Source organism: Mus pahari, chromosome 15 (genome assembly GCF_900095145.1).
Source record: "Mus pahari chromosome 15, PAHARI_EIJ_v1.1, whole genome shotgun sequence".
Taxonomy (NCBI): domain Eukaryota; kingdom Metazoa; phylum Chordata; class Mammalia; order Rodentia; family Muridae; genus Mus; species Mus pahari.
Window position 1 is genome coordinate 11261459 of NC_034604.1, and position 20543 is coordinate 11282001.

The 20543-nt window shown below is 46.5% G+C and overlaps 1 protein-coding gene across 3 annotated transcripts in view; it reads right to left on the minus strand.

Moving 5' to 3' along the window:
• Positions 1-20543, minus strand: part of Kctd1 (potassium channel tetramerization domain containing 1) — a 188252-nt gene that overhangs the window by 86751 nt on the left and 80958 nt on the right. The window contains exon 1 of one of the 3 annotated variants that reach the window (XM_021214358.2): positions 10252-10926. The exons of 1 other annotated variant lie outside the window; for it this stretch is intronic. Coding sequence is in view for 1 of the 2 variants with exons in the window: in XM_021214356.2 (XP_021070015.1) it covers positions 8114-9913 (1800 nt within the window). In the remaining variant the exon portion in view is untranslated. One more of the 3 variants, XM_021214356.2, reaches the window with a different exon arrangement.

The window sequence follows — 20543 nt, forward strand, 5'->3', positions numbered from 1 at the left end:
TGCTCCCAGACAAGGGATGCTCCCAGACAAGGTTTGCCCTGCATAGTTTTACCAACAGCACTGCCTCTGCTTCATATTCCAGGGACCAGGAGGGTCGTGGGAGGAGGAATGCATTCTTTTAGCCTGCACCACTTTTTCTCTTTTAAGATCACTGCAGAACTCTCAGTTCTTGGGCTGTCTCTAGAGGGTTCACCATTGGAGTCTGTCACTATCCTCACTCTGCCAGTGCCTGGGAGGTTGGGGGGTTGGGGCATGGCAAGGGGGTAGAAGGGGAGCAGGGAAATTAAAAACACAATCAAGGTCAATACCTGGCAAATGACAGGAACTCAAATGACACACCTCAGAATGTAGAGGGTCTCCAGGTAAGACTTCCTGGGACTAACACTGTGGAGAGCCGTGGGCAAGCACAGGAGGATGCCCACAAGGAAGCAGTTCAGGGGTTAATCAAAGCTCCCACCTTCTGGCTTCACAGTGCTGTACAACAGCTCCTACTTTTATAATTAAAACAAAAAGACTTATCTACCGCTCAAGCAAAATTTAAGCCATGACATAATACAAAAATGTCACTTAATTCACTGTTAAATACAAATGAATCTCTCTCAGATTGAAGAGGCAGCTTGACAAAGTATAGATCAGAGGGACCAGACTTACTGAAGACCTTAAAAGTCTGGCCTCTTGTAGCTCACTGCAGCAAGCTTTCTTACCCAGTTCACAGTCATGGGCATGAGCAGCTACAGCCTTAGATCTGTGTTCACCCTAGGTCACAGCCTTGGCTGCACCAAGGCATCTCACAGGGCATTACTGCTCATTTACAGACCACAGAGAAATCATCTACGCCATGTAGCCTGTCCCCTCTGGAAAGTGGGAAAGAGGAAGCTAAGACAGAGCTATAAGCTGAAAACCCAAAAGAAGTTCCAGAGGCCAGGCTGGAAGAGTTTCCCCTTTCCACTGTGTTTATGACTATACAGAGAACTGCTTTGACTCCCCGTCCCTGCGAATCTGCACCAAGGGGAGGGTCTAGACCCTGTTCCTCTTTGTAGCACACAGCAAGATGCTCAGCTATCGCTGAACTGAATCCAGCATCATAGAACATAAAAGTGTTACATAAAACTGGGCCACTGCAGGCTTTGGGATGGCCATGAGCATGAGGGTCTGAGTACAGAGCCATAGAAAAGCCAGGGCCAGGTGTGTCTACATCAGCACAAGAGGATCCCTGTGTGGCACTGGCCAGCCAGCTAGACAAATCAACGACTCCAGCTTCAGTGAGAGACCTGACTTTAAAATTAAAGTGGAAAGCAAGCAAGGAAGACAAAGTCCTAGACACACACACACACACACACACACACACACACACACACACATATACACACATACACTCACACACACATGCATATACACATACTCATACAGACACATACATGTACATGAGCATACACACACAGACACTGACACAAAGACACACATTCACATACACTCACAGACATACACACACACCCTGACATATACAAAAACAGATACTGACACACACATTCACACACACTCACAGATATACGCACAGATGCACCGACACATGCTGACACATACACACAAACACTGACAGAAACACTGACACATATAATCACACACACCCCAACACATACACTCTCTCTCTCTCTCTCTCTCTCTCTCTCTCTCTCTCTCTCTCTCACACACACACACACACACACACACACANCTCTCTCTCTCTCTCTCTCTCTCTCTCTCTCTCTCTCTCACACACACACACACACACACACACACACACACACACACACGGGTTCCTTTAAAGTTTCAAATTCTAAAACTGCAGTTTTGGGTTTTTTGTTTTTGTTTTTTACTTTAATTTATTAAGTTCAGTATACCTATCTTCCTTCTGAAACAATACGTTCAATTACAGCATTCCTTACGTAGTACATACTCCAAAGAAGTCTTCAAACTATGACCTCACCAGTGGACCATGAATGGAGAGAAGTCACACAGCTTCTAGGAACAAGCCTGGCTCAGAGCCAGAGTGCTAGCTTACACACTTGCTCCTAGAACCTGTAGCTCAGGCAATTACCCAGCAACTCCAACAGCAGTGCTTTTGAAACAGCCCAAAAGATAGCCTGAAACCAAGCATTTCAGAGCTGGAGTGGGCTTTCTCACTGGCCAATGCTGCCTCGAGAACTCCAAGTCATCTCCGGTCCAACTAGGAGGACTGAGAAAGAGCTTCTGATGCTAAGGGTGTGGCTCAGTCGGTAGGGCGCTCGCCTCCGATGCCTGGAGCTGTGGACCCCATCCTTAGCACCACACAAACCTGGTGTCCTGGTGTAATTCCAGCTCAGGAGGATCAGCAGTTCAAGGTCACCCTTGAGCAGACAATGAGTTCAAGGCCAGCTTGGGCTATGTGAGGCCTGTCTCAGAAAGCCGAAAGGGATGGGAGGGGGTGTTTCTCTGTTCAGAATCTACCTTGATAATAACAAGTGGGTGTCTTTAGGGGGGTCTGATTTCAAATCAGGGTGACACAAAGATTTTAATTTTATGTCTTGGTTATCCAACCTGTGGCCCAGGATAGCTATGAGTACAATCCAGCATAAACTTACTTAAAATGTTACAAGATTTGGGGACTGGGAGGGCTAACCATGAGTTTTGTGGATGACAACTTGACTCAGAGGAGCCCAATGGACACTCCTGTTTTACATAGGTAACACCCAAACTTTTTTTGGTTACCACTTCTTTTCCTGTTTTATCTGCTTTAATGAACAGTGAATGAGCCTTTGGTACTGATTTATATAAATTTGGAATAATAAATTCTGGGTGTGGTGGTGTGTCCCTGAATTTTAGCTGCTTAAATGGCTAAGACAGGAAAATGGACACAGTGAGACCCTATTTCATCAAAAGTAATGAAAATAAATAATAATAATAATAATATTCCCTAGTCATAATAATAACATGTAAGACTCCATAAAGAAAAATATAAACCCAGATCACTCTCCTCCGACAACAACTACAAACCATTGGATGTATCAGCTGGGCATAATGGCTAATACCTGTAACCAGAACACTTGGGAGATTCTGCTAAAGGGACCCTGATATAGCTGTCTCTTGTGAGGCTATGCCAGTGCCTGGCAAACACAGAAGTGGATGCTCACAGTCAGCTATTGGATGGAAAACAGGGCCCCCAATGGAGGAGCTAGAGAAAGTACCCAAGGAGCTGAAGGGATCTGCAACTCTATAGGTGGAACAGCAATATGAACTAACCAGCACCCCCAGAGCTCATGTCTCTAGCTGCATATGTAGCAGAAGATGGCCTAATCGGCCATCATTGGGAAGAGAGACCCCTTGCTTGGTCTTGCAAACTTTATATGTCCTAGTACAGGGGAATGCCAGGGCCAAGAAGTGGCAGTGGATGGGTAGGGGAGCAGGGCAGGGGGGGGGGCTATAGGGGACTTTGGGGATAGCATTTGAAATGTAAATGAAGAAAATATCTAATAAAATAATTTTTAAAAAAGAAAAGAAAACCATGTTTATTTAAAAGAAAAAAAAGTTGGCTTAGGAGTAGGCTAGCCTGAGCTACATGAGGCCCTTATAGCTCTCCCCTCCCCTAAAAACAAAAAGCTTTTAACTTTCTTATTTTGATCTGGTTTTAACATGAAATGAGGCTGAAATCTTGCCAAAGAGATTACTTGCCAAGTAGAAAATTGATCAATTTATTAATTCCTGGCACAAGGCTGAATTAGTCAGCACACAGTTACTACTTCCTGAATGAGAACTCTAAGCCGAGCATATACGCACAAGACATGTAGAAATTTCCCTAAGAGAGCAAACATCTCAGTGCAGGGAAAGGAATGTAGCCACAAACCAAAACTAAGAACAAAGGAAAGCACCCATCTTTAACAAGGAAGTTAAACGCCATGCTCCCAGGTAGGCAGTGCAGAGAAGTCTCGTTTCCTCCAGAGCCTTTCATACCTGCACACATTCTCACCTTTACAAAGAGGCATTTCTCTGCCCAGCCCTCCTCAGAGACAAGTTCAGAGATGGTTTCAGTACTACATTAAATGCACACGTCCTTCCGTCAAATACATGCATAACACACAGCAGCTTCTTCAGCACCAAGGCATGCGAATGTGAACGTGGCCTCCGGGGGCTGGACACTATAGGGCATACCTATGATCCCAGCACTAGTGGGCAAATGTTGCAGGACCTGCAATTCTAGGCCAGTTTGGGGGACATGACACAACCTTCTCTAACACCACAGCATCCCCTTAAAAGCAACAGTGATGTTAGCATCTGACTTCTTCCAGAAGGTAAATTAAAGAGATGTGTGTGTGTGTGTGTGTGTGTGTGTGTGTGTGTGTGTCAGCTAGGTAGTTGCTCCCCATCTAGCTTGTACACTGTAAGGATCAATTCAAGAACAACACAGTGAGGCAGGTCTCACAGAAAGAGAGGACTGAACCATTATGCTGCTAGTCTACTTAAAGAATTCCTTAAAAGTGCTTCCAGAATAATCCGGGCTAGGGCCAAGTAAGTGTAACCAGACACCTAGATCACAAGTCTGCATGTGTTCCTGACGTTTATGGGTATGTGTGTGTGTGTGGGGGGGTGCCTGCAGCTCTGAACACACAGTATAAGCTATATCACTGAGCTACATCTTCAGCCTCAAGTAGGTTTTAGAGTGAACTAACTTACTCATTTTTTATTCCTCACTGAAGGGATAAATCATCTGTAAAAACATCAACAAAAAGCTATGGCGACTAGAGCATAAATTTACTAATACCTTTGAGTGATGAAGAATACAATTCCGGGGCTGAGATACAACATTAGAGCCTACTGAGAATCCTGGAGACTCGATTTTTCAATCCCAGGACAACAAACTACAAACTTCTACCATCTACTTAGTGGGTGAAATGCTGTATTCTCATGCAAAGAGAATAGTTATAAAGATATAGGATATAGTAGAAGGACTATTGAATGTTTTTTTTTTAATTTATTTTTGAGGTGGGATTGTGTTATAGAGCACAGGCTAGCCTCAAATACAAGATCCTCTCGCTTCAATCTTTCCAGTGATAGGCTCACCACCATGCTTGATGGTGTCAGACTTTTAAAATGGAGCATAGCAAGTAAGTCTTTACCATATGCAAAGTACTAGGTTCAGTTCCCAGAACCAAAGTAAACACATAAACAAACAACAAAATACAATAGAACACACAATTGCTAGCAAAACTTTGGTAATCATAACACTTCAGTAGGGGAAAAGGAACATGCAGTACTGTGACTGCTAACACCACTAAACGTAATTAGAGTTGGTCAGCTAGCATTACCATCAACCCTCCTAAAGGCAGATACACTAGAAGAAAAATAATAAATTCCATACTCCTATTTATTCTTGCATGTATTCATTTTCTACCATTCCCATAGGTTAAGACACTTAATACCCTCAGGAGTTTAAAAAAAAAAAGAAGAAGAAGAAGAAGAAGGAAAGAGATTATTCATTCTTTACCCATAATTTCCAAGGTCAACTATGGTCTAAAACATTAAATGGAAAATTCCAGAAATAAATAAGTCATAAGCATTAGATAAGTTTTCTTGCAGGATATTGTACTTATTCTATTTTTTATCAAGAGATGCTATTGTACATCTCTTACTGTGCCTGCTATATAAGTCAAATTTTATAACAGGTATGTATGGCGGGAGGATAAGGGGACAGGATATCCATGGTTCAGTGCTATGTGTGAGTGGTGGTTGGGAATGTGTCTCCCGAGGATAAGAAGGGACTATACAGTGAGTTTATCTCTCTTAGCAGACTCGTCATCTCCTGGGGAACTCACTGTGTTAAAGGAGACTTCAGCACCAGTGCTGATCTCTGCCTTAGGAAGTCTGTACCAGCATGGCCACCAGTGGCAGTGGCCGATATTGAGGTTAAGGTGTCATGTTTATAATTAAGGAAGACACAGTTGGAGCTCCTAGTCCTGGTGAGGCATCTCCAGGCGACTGAAGAGAGTGGGGAGAGCAGATGCCTTACATCTCAACTGACCACCAACCTCACCAGTCATTAATCCACAAAGATGGGAACTTTAATGCATGCCAAAGGTAAAAGTTTAGTGTCATCTTTCTCCCTAAAGCAAACATCCGGTTCACCCGCTTCCCCTTCAGTGGGTGCTCATGAAGCCAGCGGTTCAAAGTTCTCTTCGATATCCTACTGTTAGTTTCTTTAAAAAGAAGTGTTTTCTACTCTATTGGAATGAAAAGTGTGACTTTAAATACAGACCCACAAGGCTGGGGACACAGTGCTACTTACTGTACAGCCCCTGTCTGACATGCAGAGCCCTGGACCCCCACCCCCAAAGTGCGAACAGAACCCCTGTTCTTCAGAGTTTTAACTAAAAACCTCACCGGCTAAGACCTTGTTGGGCAGCCACGGTTAGTAATCACATAAGCAAATATGCGTAGATCTGCATTTAACCCCCAGAGTTACCTGCCTGACAATGACTTGAGACTAATAAAAGTGTCAATGTGAAGTCTATAGGCTGATTTAGCCCACTAGAGTAAATGAACCCCAGGGAAGGGGGCGTACACCCATGGAAAACAAAAGCCAGGAAAAAAAGAAGGAAAATAACTGTTCTGGACCCTTCAGTCACACATCTATATAACATCAATGTCCAATGTCTAGCAATGAATATATATATATATATATATATATATATATATATATATATATATATATATATATATTAGAAGAATGTGAACATTTCTGTTTTGCTTTCAAAGAAAAAGCAAGCCCCCAACTTGCCTCTCTACCCTCAAAACATTTTTGAACTACCCCTGACAGACTGAAACACAGAGAGAAGCACAGGGTTCAGCCTACAGACCCTGTGTGGTTTAGAGGCCAGAGCTGCTCAGCCTGCCATTCCCAGTCCTTCCTGGCAGCCTTGAGGCATGCCCATGAGCTGGTAAGCTTGTCCAGAACTGGAATTTCCACTTTGGAGAAAAAAGCACAAAGGTAGTGATGGGCCTGCATTAGAGCTCCAGGCTGGGGGCAGGATTTCTAGTTCTGCCTATAGTAGGGGAGGCCAAGATAGTAACAAACTTCTGTGGCACCTGCCCGCAGAATGGGGCACAAGCGACCTCCTACTGCTGCCTTCTGGAGAGTCATCCAAGACAGCAAGATAACCTTGCCAGTGTTAGTGAACAGGTTCCTCAGGGCAGACAGGCACAAGGGAAAGTTTCTAATACTCGGGGCCCCATTCTCTGTATAGTCAGTACTGTGATGGATTGAGTAGATTTCTTTCAGATTTAATGACAATACCTGAGCCAGGACCGGTGAGCTGACTCGTCCATATTTTACTCTTGTCTGACTCCTGACTTACTTTGGAGGTGATGCCTCCCTCATCTTCCTTCTTTGCTCCCAAGATAGCAAGTTGCAAGTGGGCAAATGACCTAGGCACTGCCCAGCTGCACTCCTATGTATCCTGGCCCTAGCTCAGACATCACTTTCCAATCTGAGCAATGTTAACGAACACTAATGGGAATGACACCCCAAAGGTCAGGTTACACAGGGCTGCGCGTTAAAAGAATAAACTGGTACTTCACAGCAGGCCTCTGCAGTCTCCACCCCCTTTCTTTAACAAGGACAACAAAAAAGCAATCTTCAGGAAGTGGGATTGGCATCCTTTCCTTTTTTAATAATTTAGAAGCGTTTTTTTTCTCTATCTTCAGAAGTTATGACGAGTATGTAATGGAGCATTTTAAATGTAATATCTTTTAGGTTAACTACCTGTACTTAGCGCTCTGGCAGTCCTTGCCTTATCAAGGCATCCTGGGAGGCATCGCAAGCGAGCTTAAACCTTTTGTTCTGAACTTTGAGGTTTCTAGCTTTACTTTGCTGTAGCGACTTGGAAGCTAAGGGTCCTTGGCATCTTTTAAAGGTTAGGTGTAAAGTCCCCCGACTCTGAAAGCATGAAGAGTTTCATTTCTAGGGACTGTATCAAATCCCGTGCCGTGTAACAACTACTTTAAAAAAAAAAATCCTCCCTCTAACCCCGATCTAGAAGAGCACAAAGTTAGTCCCGAACTGGTACCGGACAAATATTTCATGCATAAACGTCAGTTTGGTTACCTGGGCGGGGGAAACAATAGCAGGTGAAACTATGGTGGGAGAATTGGTGCTTCGGTGCCCATTGACTTCTGGAAGAAGAGGCAGGGGGTCGTGTTTCACGGAAACCACCACCACCGCATCCACAGGTTCCGAGGAGGGACGGATACAAAGTCTTTTGGGGGAAGAAGGGCCGCAGATTTCCCCTGACCCGAACACTGACTCGTACAGCGTGCGCTTGGGCGCAGCCTCTGACTTCACGTCGGGTCCGACCTGGCTGTCTTTGGGGAGGATATAAGTGTTACCCAGCGAGGGTGGCTGGGGGCGGTGGTGGTGGGAAGGATGGGTGGGAGCATGGTGGGAGTGGTGACGAGCTGACCCGTTCAGAGAGTCCGTATAGCAGCTCTGCGGGGCTGGGGAGCCTAGCTTGGTCCCGATGCCCGCGATGCTGTTGAGTGTGGCGATAGACACCGCGCCGATGCAATGGTTAGTGTAGGTCTTGGACAGCTTGGCTGCCTTGGAGAGCATCTGCATCCTGGTGCCCAGCAAGTTCTTGCCTATGGCTTTGTTCTCGTACCATGTCACATCGCCCTCGCTGCAGTGGTCCCGGGGCCGCTGGAAAAACGCCTTACAGAGGGGATTGCGCTTAGACAGGTACTTGACAAAGCTGGCGTAGGGACAGAACTCAGTGCCCGTCTCGTACATGCGAGGCAAGTTCTCTTCGTCGCTGCTCTCCGCACGCTTCTTACTCCAGGACGAGGAACGCGACTTGTGGTAAGGCCCGAGCGACTTGAAGTAGACGAACTTGCGACCGTCCTCGTCCATGGCCAGCCCGAAGGAGTCCTCCTCCAGCTCGCGCTGGTTCTCGCGGCCTCGCGTGCAGAAGTACATGCACGTCTCGAACCAGACCTTGTTGAGCAGCCCAAAGGGCGTGTTGGTGCTGAAGACGCTGGAGGTGTAGAGCTTGCGCAGGTCGGCGCGCGTGATGGCTTGCTTCTGCACCACGGGCCCCGCGCCCTGCTCCTCGAGCTTGCGGATGACTGCGGCCAGCGTCAGGTTGGCGCTGCGCAGCTCGGGGTCCTTGGTGAGGTCGAGCGTGCGACAGTAAGGGGGCTCGTTGAGGTAGCGGTTGAGGGAGCTGCGGATACTGATGAGCGAGGACTTGCTGTAGAGCTGGCCGCTCTTAGAACGGGCCTCGGCATAGAAGGAGCGCAGCACGCGGCACAGCGCCCCCTTGTCCATGGTCTCGAAGTCCGGGCTCTGAGCCTTTTCGCTCAGGTACTCCCGGAAGATGCGCACGGCGTAGCGGGTGGCCAGCCTGGTGTTCTCGCTCAGCCGGGCCCGCTCGGGGCGCTGCAGCACGTCGGGGTCCAGCTCCGCACTGTCCCCGGGCGGCCCCGCACGGGCCCGGGGCGCCAGCAGTCGTGGCGGCGCCTCGGGCTCCAGCGCGGCGCTCTGGTCCATATGGATCATATGGACCGGCTCCGGCTCCAGCTCCTCCCCGGCCGAGTCCTCCGGCTCCAGGGGCTCTTCCCAGTCCATCCCCATCTCCTCCTCTTCCTCCTCCTCCTCGTCCTCCTCCAGCCCCCCACCTCCGTCCTCCTCCTCGTCCCCCGTTATCTGCACCTCCTGGATCTCGTCCTCCTCCTCTTCCTCCTCCTCCTCCTCCTCGCCCGCGCTGCAGTAATGCGGGCGGCCGTAGCGGCGGCCGCGGCCCCCGGCCCCGCGCTCGCCCTCACCCCGCTCCCCATTGTTCTCGGCCGCAGCAGCGGCGCTGCCGCCCGCGCTGGTGTTACAGTCCCCGCTGCCAGGCATTCTCGCCATATTGCCGTCTCCCTGCCAGTCCTCGGGCAGGGCGCATGCGCTATATTGGACCGCAGCGCTGAGAGCTTTTGTGTTTAATGACCTTCAGCTACCGGGAGGCAAAGCCGGGCTCTTAAAGGAGCCGCGCTCCAATTGTCATTCCGGAGCGCCTCTCGGGAGGGGCGAGGGGATGCTAGGGAGGGGAAGCAGGGGGTAATTGTGGCCAGGAGGGAATAAAAGAGGGAGGCCAGCTGGACCTTCTTCCTTCTTTAGCCTGATCCCCACTTCTAGGAAAACTTTGGGGGAAAATAGGAAGGGGAGGGAGAGCTGTCGGTGGGGGCGAAATACTCCCAACTTACCCTGTGGCGGAGCGGGCCCGCGGGCCCGGGCGGGCGCGAGGGAGGGCCGGTGGGAGGGCGGGGCAGTGTCGCTTCACTAGGTAATGCCCGAGGAGCGGTGCCCCCTCCACCTCCCCCTCATTGCCCCCCGGAGCCGGGGGATCCGGGAGGCTGCTGCAGTGAGCCGGCCGCGGGTGCTGCTGCGAGGAGCCGGTGTCCCGGACCGCCCGGAGCAGGCAGGTTAATGAGCTGGGTGGAGGAGGCTCTGGGAGGCCCTGCACCCTCTGTGCGCCCGCGGCCAGGGCGCAGCGGGCGAGGCTTGGGAGCGGGATGGGGCTGGCGGCGGCAGCGGCTCCCCCACCTACTTGCTGGCGGCGAGGCGCGGGGGCCTGGGGCCAGCAGCGCGGCTCCCAGCTCTCATCCCGACTCTTGCTAAGAAGCGAAACACGCCCCACGTCAGCCTCATCTGTTTAGACTTTTCCAACTGCCACTTTTAAGCTGTCATTAAAGACCTGGGGCGCTCCCCAAAGGTCTGGGGCAAGTCCGCGCCGGTCTAGCCAGCCCCAGGAAAGTGCAAGAAAGAAAGATTGGGAGGGGCTGGTGGGAGGAGAGATGTGGGAAGAGCAGTTTTCCGGGACCCCAGGGACCCACTTGCCACCCACTAGGGCTGCCGTCCTCCCTGCCCTAGAGCAAAATGACACAACACTCTGGGGCGAGGAGTACCCAGGTTGGCACTAAAACAGTGCGGATCCCTAAAGGGTAAGCGGGAGAGCGGGCGGGTGGAAAAAGTGAACTTTGGTTTGGGTCGCCCCCGCTCTCGCCACAATTCTAGCAATTAGGATCTCTAGCCCGCTCTCACTTAAGTTTGCCAACTGCCTTGCATTCGCCCTCCGGGCTGCGCTGCCTCCGGCGCGTGGGGGCGGGCACCTCGGAAACTGGAAAGACAGCCAGAGAGCTCGCTGGGTCCCGCTTTCCCATAGGAGGTACTGTCCCACTTCCAGCCAGCTTCCGCCCCCGGCGCGCCCAGGCTCTGGACACGTCCTCGCGTCACCACCAACATCACTCCCGGCCCTGGGGGTAGCGCCCTAGTGACACCAGGACCTTAACTATTCTATTCGTTGGTGGCAATAACCGGGGTTATTAACTTTCTCCAGCGAGTCTTCACTGGCTTGCCAGCCAGGCCTGAGACCCAAGGCCATGAAGAACCGATGGAGCCAGATCGCAGCAGTGCGCCCAAGCGCCTGGAGGCAGCCTCGCCGGGTCCTCGCCTGCGTCATTGGAATTTGCCTCTATGTTTCAATTCAGCTGCGGGGAGCCCTGCCTCAACTATTTGTTCCCTCTTTCCACGTTGCCTGTCTTCCTCTCCCCCCAAGCTCCCCGCCCCAGGGCGTTTATCATTTTGTGCCACAATAGAAACCATCCATCAAGTTATAATTTACAAGGAATGTTAAATAAGAAAAAAGAAAGGCTAAGTCTGGGCCCAGTGGCCATCAAAGTGGCTTTTCGTCGCCCTCTAAGAGCTTCCTCAGCCTTGGACACCACAGAGCGTCGGGAAGCCAAGCCAGGTGTGAAACAAGTTACAACAAGTCCTTGTCTCACAGGTTCCCTCCCGCTCCTTTGGGAAACAATACACACGCGCGCCCGCGCGCTCGCGCGCGCGCCCTTATTACATCTGTCCGAGAAGAGGGTCCTAGAGGTTATACTTCTGGGGAATTCTTCTTCTCTAAGTGCTACTAGAGAAGCTGTCAGATTTTTCACGGCATTCTGTTCTTCGTCTCAGCTCTGGATATATGTAAAGAAATGTATGAGCTTCCCAGAGCTTGTAGCAGTGGGCAACTAAGTGGACACACATGTCTCAGAGCTCAGCTCAAGAGCCAGCCCAGGCTAGTTGCCCACCGCCACTTCCGGCGTGCCTGCCTTTCGTCCGGTGATAGTGCCAGGTTTTGGAACCTTGAAGAACTGCCTGCAGTGCAGAGAACTCAGTTGGGCTCAGGCAAGTCACTTAACTACCTACCAGTAACCTTGACTTCTAGAAGCCCTAAGAACTCGGGGTCCTTCCTGGCTCCAGGCTGCTTTTCGAACTTCGCCTAGAGGATCAAGCTCCATGCTTGGGCCCACGAGGGAGCTGCTCTCCGGGTCTCCCCACGTTTGCAGCACAGCTAATACAATTCTCCCCCAACTCGCTCCGGTGCAGACACCGGGCTCCCCTCCCTCTAGGGGAGCTGCTTCCAATTGCTAGCAGTTTGCCGGAGGCGGTGTACTGGGGTTGGAAGCTCCGGGAAACAAAGCAACCAAAAACAGCTTCCAGTTGACGTCAACGTATTTCCAGAAAAGAAAATAGTTTTGTGTTCCCAGGACAAAATACCCCCCAGGGCAAGTCCCTACTGGCAAAAGTTAGGCGATGGGGGTGGGGTATATAGCAGGACTAGGGAGGGGGAAATGCCACCCAGGCACCAATCGCTTTTTAACGGACTTGGAGAAACAGCAGTTTCAGGAGCTGCCTCGACAATTTTCGAACAACAGGCAGGACCCGAATTTAAACTAGGGACGAAAGAAACACACCTTGGAAAGTATGCTTTGGCCTGATTGTCGCAGAACTGTTCTTCTCGCATCACCTTCTGACTGGCTACCAAAACTTGGTACCTATAAGGATACTTCATCAGACACTGAAACAGGTTATTAACCAACATAGTTAAGGAACAGAACCGCCAGAAACAAAACAAAGCAAACACACCGAGAAACATCAAATATGCACCCTTTCCTCGCCGATCCTACCAAAGGATGGAAAGACGCGGGGCAGATTGCTTACTTTTTTAAAAAGCAATAGCATAAAATTACAGTTGAACTCAGAAAAGAGTTCAGTTCCACGATCATTAAATGATCTCTTTATAACATCCCGTGGTTCCATATACTCAGTTTGAAATCGAAAAAGTAATTTTTTTTTTTTTAAAGAGTGCTCTCTTTTTTGTTGCTGCAGTATTACTTGTCTAGTCTGTCTGGTTTCTAAGCCCCCACTTGACTCCACATCTTGAAATTTACTCAGCTCCTCACCCACAACTGTGCAAGAGCTGTGCTTTCTTTATTACAAAACCAATCCAGTTCAATGTGGAACTTCTGCTGCAACCATCCAGCTGTCAGATTCTTAATCGTAAGCCCCCCCCCCGAAGAGGTTTGCAACTTCCACAAGGTGCTCTTGTCCATGTGAGCTGCCTCTGTCAACATCCCTGGAAAGTACCACCTAGGTCTCTGTATTTCCCCATCTCAGAAAGTAGAGACTAGGTTGTTTGAGGCCATCCTACACACTCTCACACACCTGCTTTATACGCCATGAATTCCTATTTCAGATTCTCACATTTTTGTTGCCAGTATCAATTAAAATACCCTTTTAAGAAAACCACTAGGCAACCTCTTTGAAAAGTCATCAAAATGTTTTGACAACGCTACCAGTTTTCTGGGGCTCATCTGTTAAGAACTTTGTACAGGACTGCCTTACTTTATCTACTAACCCAATCCACTTAAGTGTCTCTGAATGTTGCCCAGGGCAGGGTGAGCTCTCTAGCCATTTATTATAAATAAATGAACAAATAAACAAATGGGGTTTGTGTTTAGTTAAATCCCATATTTATCAGGAATTTTTAACTTGAAAAACCTAAAAGAGCATGGAAGATATTCTGCGATTCAAAAGCAGGACAAAATAATAATAATAATAATAATAATAATAATAATAATAATAATAATCCAGTCCCTGGAAGTTAAGGAGAATTCAATGGACTGTTTTGGATTAATATGTCCATCGTCAATTTTTTTCTCTAGTGGAACATTTTGTAGAAAGTTATTGCTGCAGCAGAGAGAGGGACCACCCCCTCCCCACCCAGTGGGGTTAATGAGTTATTGTGGACTCTTGAAAGGCAGATCTAGGGAATGGAGGTGTCTGTGTATTATGAGAGGTGAGTTGGAAAGGATTTGCATTGCTAAACCTCAGGATTTTGTGGGCTCTTGGGCAGAGGCCAGAAAAAGCATTTAGTTAATCACTTTAAAGAAACAAATCAAAAGAGAAAAACCATGCTCTCTTGATTTGATTACTTAAAGATTCGTAAGGTGCTTTTGAGGCTAAATATGAATTCAAATCGAAGCTATTTTTGATGTCTTTTTTTTCTTCCAGTCTCACTATTAATTTTGTTGTGTTCAATTGAGGATCATCTCGAGTAACATTTTTTGAACTCAAGTGAAATTTGAATTCATGTACCCTATCTCTGCAAAGTGAAAGAGAAATAACCCTGAAAGGACAAAAATATGCCCATTCATTTTCCCAATAAATGTACAAATACTTGTGTGTTGCTCACTTCACCTACATGCTGTGGAGCAGGACTGCTGAGAGCTTCCTTCCTGAACCTTGGTTGTCGGTTCGAATCAGACTTTCCATTATACCAAGTGACCCCTTGTGTAAAAGTCTGGATCTTTCTTTATTCTATGTTCTGGGACATAAGTCAACAACTTTTGATTATTTTGAAATTAGATTATTTGCTACTTTAAGCATTTAACATGGTATTTGAAACATTAGAAAACATTTAACTATTGGCTCATATTTTTGGCTTTTGTTTGATTTGATTTAAGAGACAAGGACTCATGATGTAGCTCAGGTTGTTCTCAAACTCAAGGTCTTCCTGCCTCAGCCCCCTCTCAAGTCCTGGAGTGCAGACATGCTGAACCACACTAGGCTACAACATTATCTTTTAGCTATTAAAGCTTCAATATTCCTCATATTTTGAGAAAGCCAAGCCCAATTCATTTTAAAAGGTAATGCTGTAGGTTGTGGTGTGTAGTTAGTGAAAGAACACTAATGTAGCAGGCAAGAGGCCCTCAATCTGGCTCCCAACGCGTAGACACACTTAAAATAAATGTTAAAAAAAGTCAAAACACATGTCCCAGGTCTTCCAGGATAGGCAAACTGGTTCTATAGGTCATGACCAAATTTCTTTACCATATGCAGTCACTAAAGAATCAAAGAATAAACACAAACACACACCACCACCACCACCACCACCACCACCACCACCACTCTCACTCTTAAGGAAGTAAGTGCCTGCCACTCAAGTGTCTGTGTATGTGACTTGGGGATTTTGGCAAGACTTGCGGCTAGGGTGAGGCCCTAGGCTTTGAGTATTGCAGAACTGGGCAAAGACATGGTGTGACCTTTGTCACACAGTGGTTCTAGTTTCCTAATTTATTGGAAGTAAAGTCCCATCTGTGCTTTAGAAGAACTCAGAGTGGAACATTGGAGACACAAGGAATGCTCCCCCCACCCACCCAGGCTAACCTGCAAAACACTCTACTCAAGTTCTTGGCTGTTCTGTGTGCATCTTTGGGGGCAAGGAGGAATGTTACATATTTTTGTTTTTAATGATATGCCAGAAAAACAGGTCACAGTAAACTTAACATAGTGACCAACAGGAGCAGAATGTTTAGATTCTAATTGCTACCAAGTGTCTGTAATTTTGAACCTTCCCTGCTTAGAGTTACTTACCAGTTTCCTAGGTCTTTTTAAATGAATAATATACAAGAGGAATGTGATTTTCCATAAGTAATTTGTGTGTTTGCAGATTATGAAAATATGCTGTCTCCCTCTATTATAATATCCTGACAATAAAATGTCACTTGGCCAATGAAAAATTCAAATCTGAAGATAGTCAAACTTAATTATCAAGAAGAGTCATCTCCTTATCTTCCAGCCATGTATCTTTAAAGAGTCTACTGAAGCGCCCACCAGTACTGTTATACATACATACATACATACATACATACATACATACATACATACATGTATATATACTTATTATGTAATATATTATATATTTCCATTCTATCACAATGCTAATTAAAGCAGAAGAAGAAATAATAATTGTTAATGTCGTGTAATAAATGTTTTGAGTAATAGAGTTATTTACAGTGGTTTTAGTGTATAAAATATTTCTGAAACTATTCACTATATTCAAGTAGTTTATTGAGCTAGTGAGATCAAAACAAAATGAACAACAAAAATGAAAAACAATACTTTATCTCCAAATGTTGATATAGTTTTTTTTTTGTTTGTTTGTTTTTTTTTTTTACATCACCAAGTAGGACAGTCTCTAAAGAAAGCACATAGGTGACCATTTCACAAGTCATGACTATGTTCATGGACAATGGCCAAGAAATCACTGCTAGAAGGCCAGATTCTTAAGAAAATCTTGTTTTATTTCGTGTCTAGGCCACAAGGAATAATGAGTTCTGCAGTTTATGTTCAAAGTGTGTTCCACAATGATAGTTCACAATGTCTCAAAGACCTGCCTTTATGGACAAAAGTTCACAAAGTATTGCTAAATGAAGAAGGAAGCAGACTTTCTTAGCAGCCTCATTAGGCACCTCTTGGTGACTATCGATAACAAATGTGAAGACAGGATATTAAGCAAAAAGACTTGATGTTAATGATACATTCCAAGCCCAGAGATAGTTTAAGGACCAGGCATTTGAAGATCCAGATATCAAAAACTGGTTCAAGGTATTTGGTGGATCCTCATAGGATGTGAGGAAGATTCAGTATATACCTGCCCTGTGGCTGTGTTTCTAATGAACGAAAGAAAGAAAGAAAGAAAGAAAGAAAGAAAGAAAGAAAGAAAGAAAGAAAAGAAAAGAAAAGAAAAGAAAAGAAAAGAAGGGAAAAAAAACCCTTTTAAATACCCAGAAGCTCTAACCCACATTTTGAACTAATTGACTTACTTTTTCTAAGAAAAGCTTAATTTAACTGATAGGGGCACATGGGTTTATCTGAATATTTAAAGAAACTCTGGGATGAGTTTGTTCTATTTCTTTAACTTGATGCTGGGCCTTCTGAGCTTCATGCCTCACAGGGAGGGCTGCTTTAGGGAGGGGCAGGGAACCCACAAATACTGTAGTCTACCTTCTCCATCCAGAAAGCCACATCCAGAGACAGGGAAAAACGTTAGGGCAGCACCACTACAGTAACCTCTTCGAGGTTACTCTTTCTACAGCCTGTCCTCTGACTGAGACATCCCAGGGTCACAGGTGACTTCTCCAAATAAAATCAGACTTTTCTAATATCGATGGTATCCACTCTGCTATCATTTCTCTCTGCAGCTCCTTCCTGAAGCTAAAAACCACAAAGCAAGACTGTGGTTTATGGTATTTTTCTGACTATAGGAGAAAATGAAGATGTATTAAACCATGGAAATCTAACCTAGGTAGGGTGTGTGTGTGTGTGTGTGTGTGTGTGTGTGTGTGTGTGTGTGTTGTGTGTGTGTGTTTCTGGGTCACAGTTAGGGAGTGTTTGCTGAGGGTCTGGACTTGGAAAACTCTTTTCTGTCTTACAAGTACATGTGAAGTTGGTTTCTATGTTACATATCTCCCTAGACAGACCAACTCCAGAGCACACGGGCTTTGTGAACCAGTCTCAGTCAGTCTCTTTGATTCTTTTTCTATTTTTCCGGGGGGGGGGTGTGAAATCTGCTTTCCAGTATATTTCCATAGATTCAACACCATAAAGTTTACTATTTAAGTTTAAAATATTAAATATTTAAACATTTGGAAATCAAAACCTGTCATCAGTGGATGCCGTGGTTCGAAGGCGTCTTCCAAATTTTATGTGCTAGAGACTTAGTCCCCAGTGTGCTATGTTAATGGCACTTGAGAGGTGAGACCTTCAGGAGAGGCCTAGGCTCTCATGGATGATTAATTCACTAGGGGATTAATGGCTTAATGGGTAATGGAGGGCATGGCTTTGTCACAGAGCAGCTCTCTCTGGCTCAGTTGCTCTGTCCTGCCTCAGACACCCTGTGCTGCTTCAGTCCTCTACCGGCTGTGAAAAGCCTCTTGCTGGGTTTTGACCTTTTCTTTGATCTATGATTTCTCAGCTTTAAGAACTGTAAGAAGTAAACCTCTTTCCTTTACAAATGGCCTGCTCAGTGAGATTCTGTGAGAGGAAAATGAGCTGTGATGATGGAGTTTGGCAGGAAGAGGACATGTTCAGGGAAGCACGCACCTCGCTCTGGATTAGGTGGGCTGGTGTGCTCCCTAACAGCTTTGTCTTCTGCTTCCTTCTAGTTATCCTATTTCCCGGGGCCTTAGAGGCTCCCAGGGGCTGTTCTGCTCTCATCCTGGGAAGCCGTTTTTGAACGACCAGGGTTTGAAGGGAATATTCAAGCCAGGCCCCTTCTGCAGTCATATGGTGACATATAAAGGGCAGCTTTAAGGGATGATCACAGAGGGAGGCTCAGGAATGAGCTGGCTGTGGCATCAGTCCCAGTTTGGTGGCATTTAGGTGATTGATAGCAATGGCTTTTTAGGCCTTATAGACCTTAGCACCACGTTTTGGTGACTAACATGTATTCTAAATTCGAGGTCAGACTAGATTGTCATTCCTCAGGGCTCATCTACCTTTCTTTTCTTTTCTTTTCTTTTCTTTTCTTTTCTTTTCTTTTCTTTTCTTTTCTTTTCTTTTCTTTTCTTTTCTTTTCTTTTCTCTTCTCTTCTTTCTTTCTTTCTTTCTTTCTTTCTTTCTTTCTTTCTTTCTTTCTTTCTTTCTTTCTTTCTTTCTTTCTTTCTTTCTTTCTTTGAAACAGGGCGTCTCACTGGCCTGGCCAGGAATTCAGAATAGGCTAGGTTGGCCAGCCAGGGCATCGCAGGTATCCACATGTCTTTACCTCCTCACTGTTACAACAAGCTATAAGTAGGTTGGGTGCACCACCTCTGTCTTTTTCATGTGAGTTCTGGGAATTGAACTCATGTCCTCACTGCCTGCAAGGCAAGCACTCTAGCAACTGAGCCACCTCTCAGTCCTAGCGTTGCTGGCTTTTAGATTTGGAGTCTGAGCCTGCATCAGAATCGCCCATCCACCTGGAGAACTTGTTTAAAAATTCAGACTCTTAGGTGTCAGCTCCAGAGGTCAGGAAGGTGGCCTAGGGATGTGCACGCCACACTCTGTACAGACAATTTTAATGCCAGTCTGAGCCCACCACAAGAAGCATTGCTTCTAAAGCTAATATAATTTATCAAACCGGAAAGCAATTTCCTCTCCAGCAACGGTAACTAACCACCTTGGGACTGTGAATCCCCTGGAAAATCGAATGGAAATTATGAGACCTGTTCCTTAGAAGACCCAAGGTGAACCAATGTGACCTGTCAATCATTTAAGGGAAGCAGGCAGGGTTGTGGTTAAGGCTTCCTAAGCCCTGGTTTTCAACACCACTGCAATACATCTCTCCCCTGTTTCTTTCCTCCAAGTGTGACTTCTCTAGGATTTAGTCCCAGTTTGGTTACCCAGCATCCTCTGCAGGATTGCCCTGACTGAGTCCCCACTTTTTAAGGATGACAATCCTACCCTTTGAATTCCTGGCCAGTGAGACGCCCTCTTTCAGAAAACAACGTGGATGGGACATGAGGAATGACATCCAGTTTGACCTCTGGCTGGAACACACCTGTATCATTGTTTCCAAAGAAAACAGTGCTAGAAAGTCCACACACTTGAACAATACCTGGCTGGCAGTCCCAGATCGTTCTGACTCTTGACTTGCCTCCAAATGGCCCAGGAGTCTGGTGGGAACTAGAAATGCTGGGCATTCTCCCCAAGTCTGATGGAGCCAATGCCAGGTGGGATTGGGGGGTTCAACCTCCCAGAGACTGCTGCTGCTGCTGCTGCTGCCCTCCCCCTACTCTTGAGAGCCACAGGCCAAGGAAAGATGGATCTGTGGCAAAAGGTACAGAAACTATCTGTAGCATGTATATGTTATATCTGCACATTTATCTAGAACAGAAACTCGGTTTCTGTTCCCAGCCTCTGTCAGTCCTTCTCAGACTCTTTCCTCCATAGGGTGCCTAGCTCTGCTAACTATGACTTGCTTTCAATCTGTAGTGGGCCTTCATCAATAAGTGAATTCACTGTCACTCCCAGTGTAGCCGTTTGCTTCAGCTGCCTGCACACACTCACACTTACTGCCTTGAGACTGGATGACTTCAATGGCAAAAATGAATTTTCTCATAGTTCTGAAGGTTCAAAATCCAAAATTAAGGTGCCAGTTGGGTCTGGCTGCTTCATCTCTGGTTGAAAGAGTGTAGAGAGATCTCTAGTGTCATTTTTTTTCTCTCTCTCTTTTTCCAAAGACTTCCATCTCTACCAGGTTAGGCTCCTACTCCCAGGACTTCATTTTATCACAGTTATCTCCTTAAGTACCATATGTCTAAACAGAGTCACATTGGAGATCACTTCCAGAGTACAAATTGGTTGACTTGCCTCCAAATGGCCCAGGAGTCTGGTGGAAACT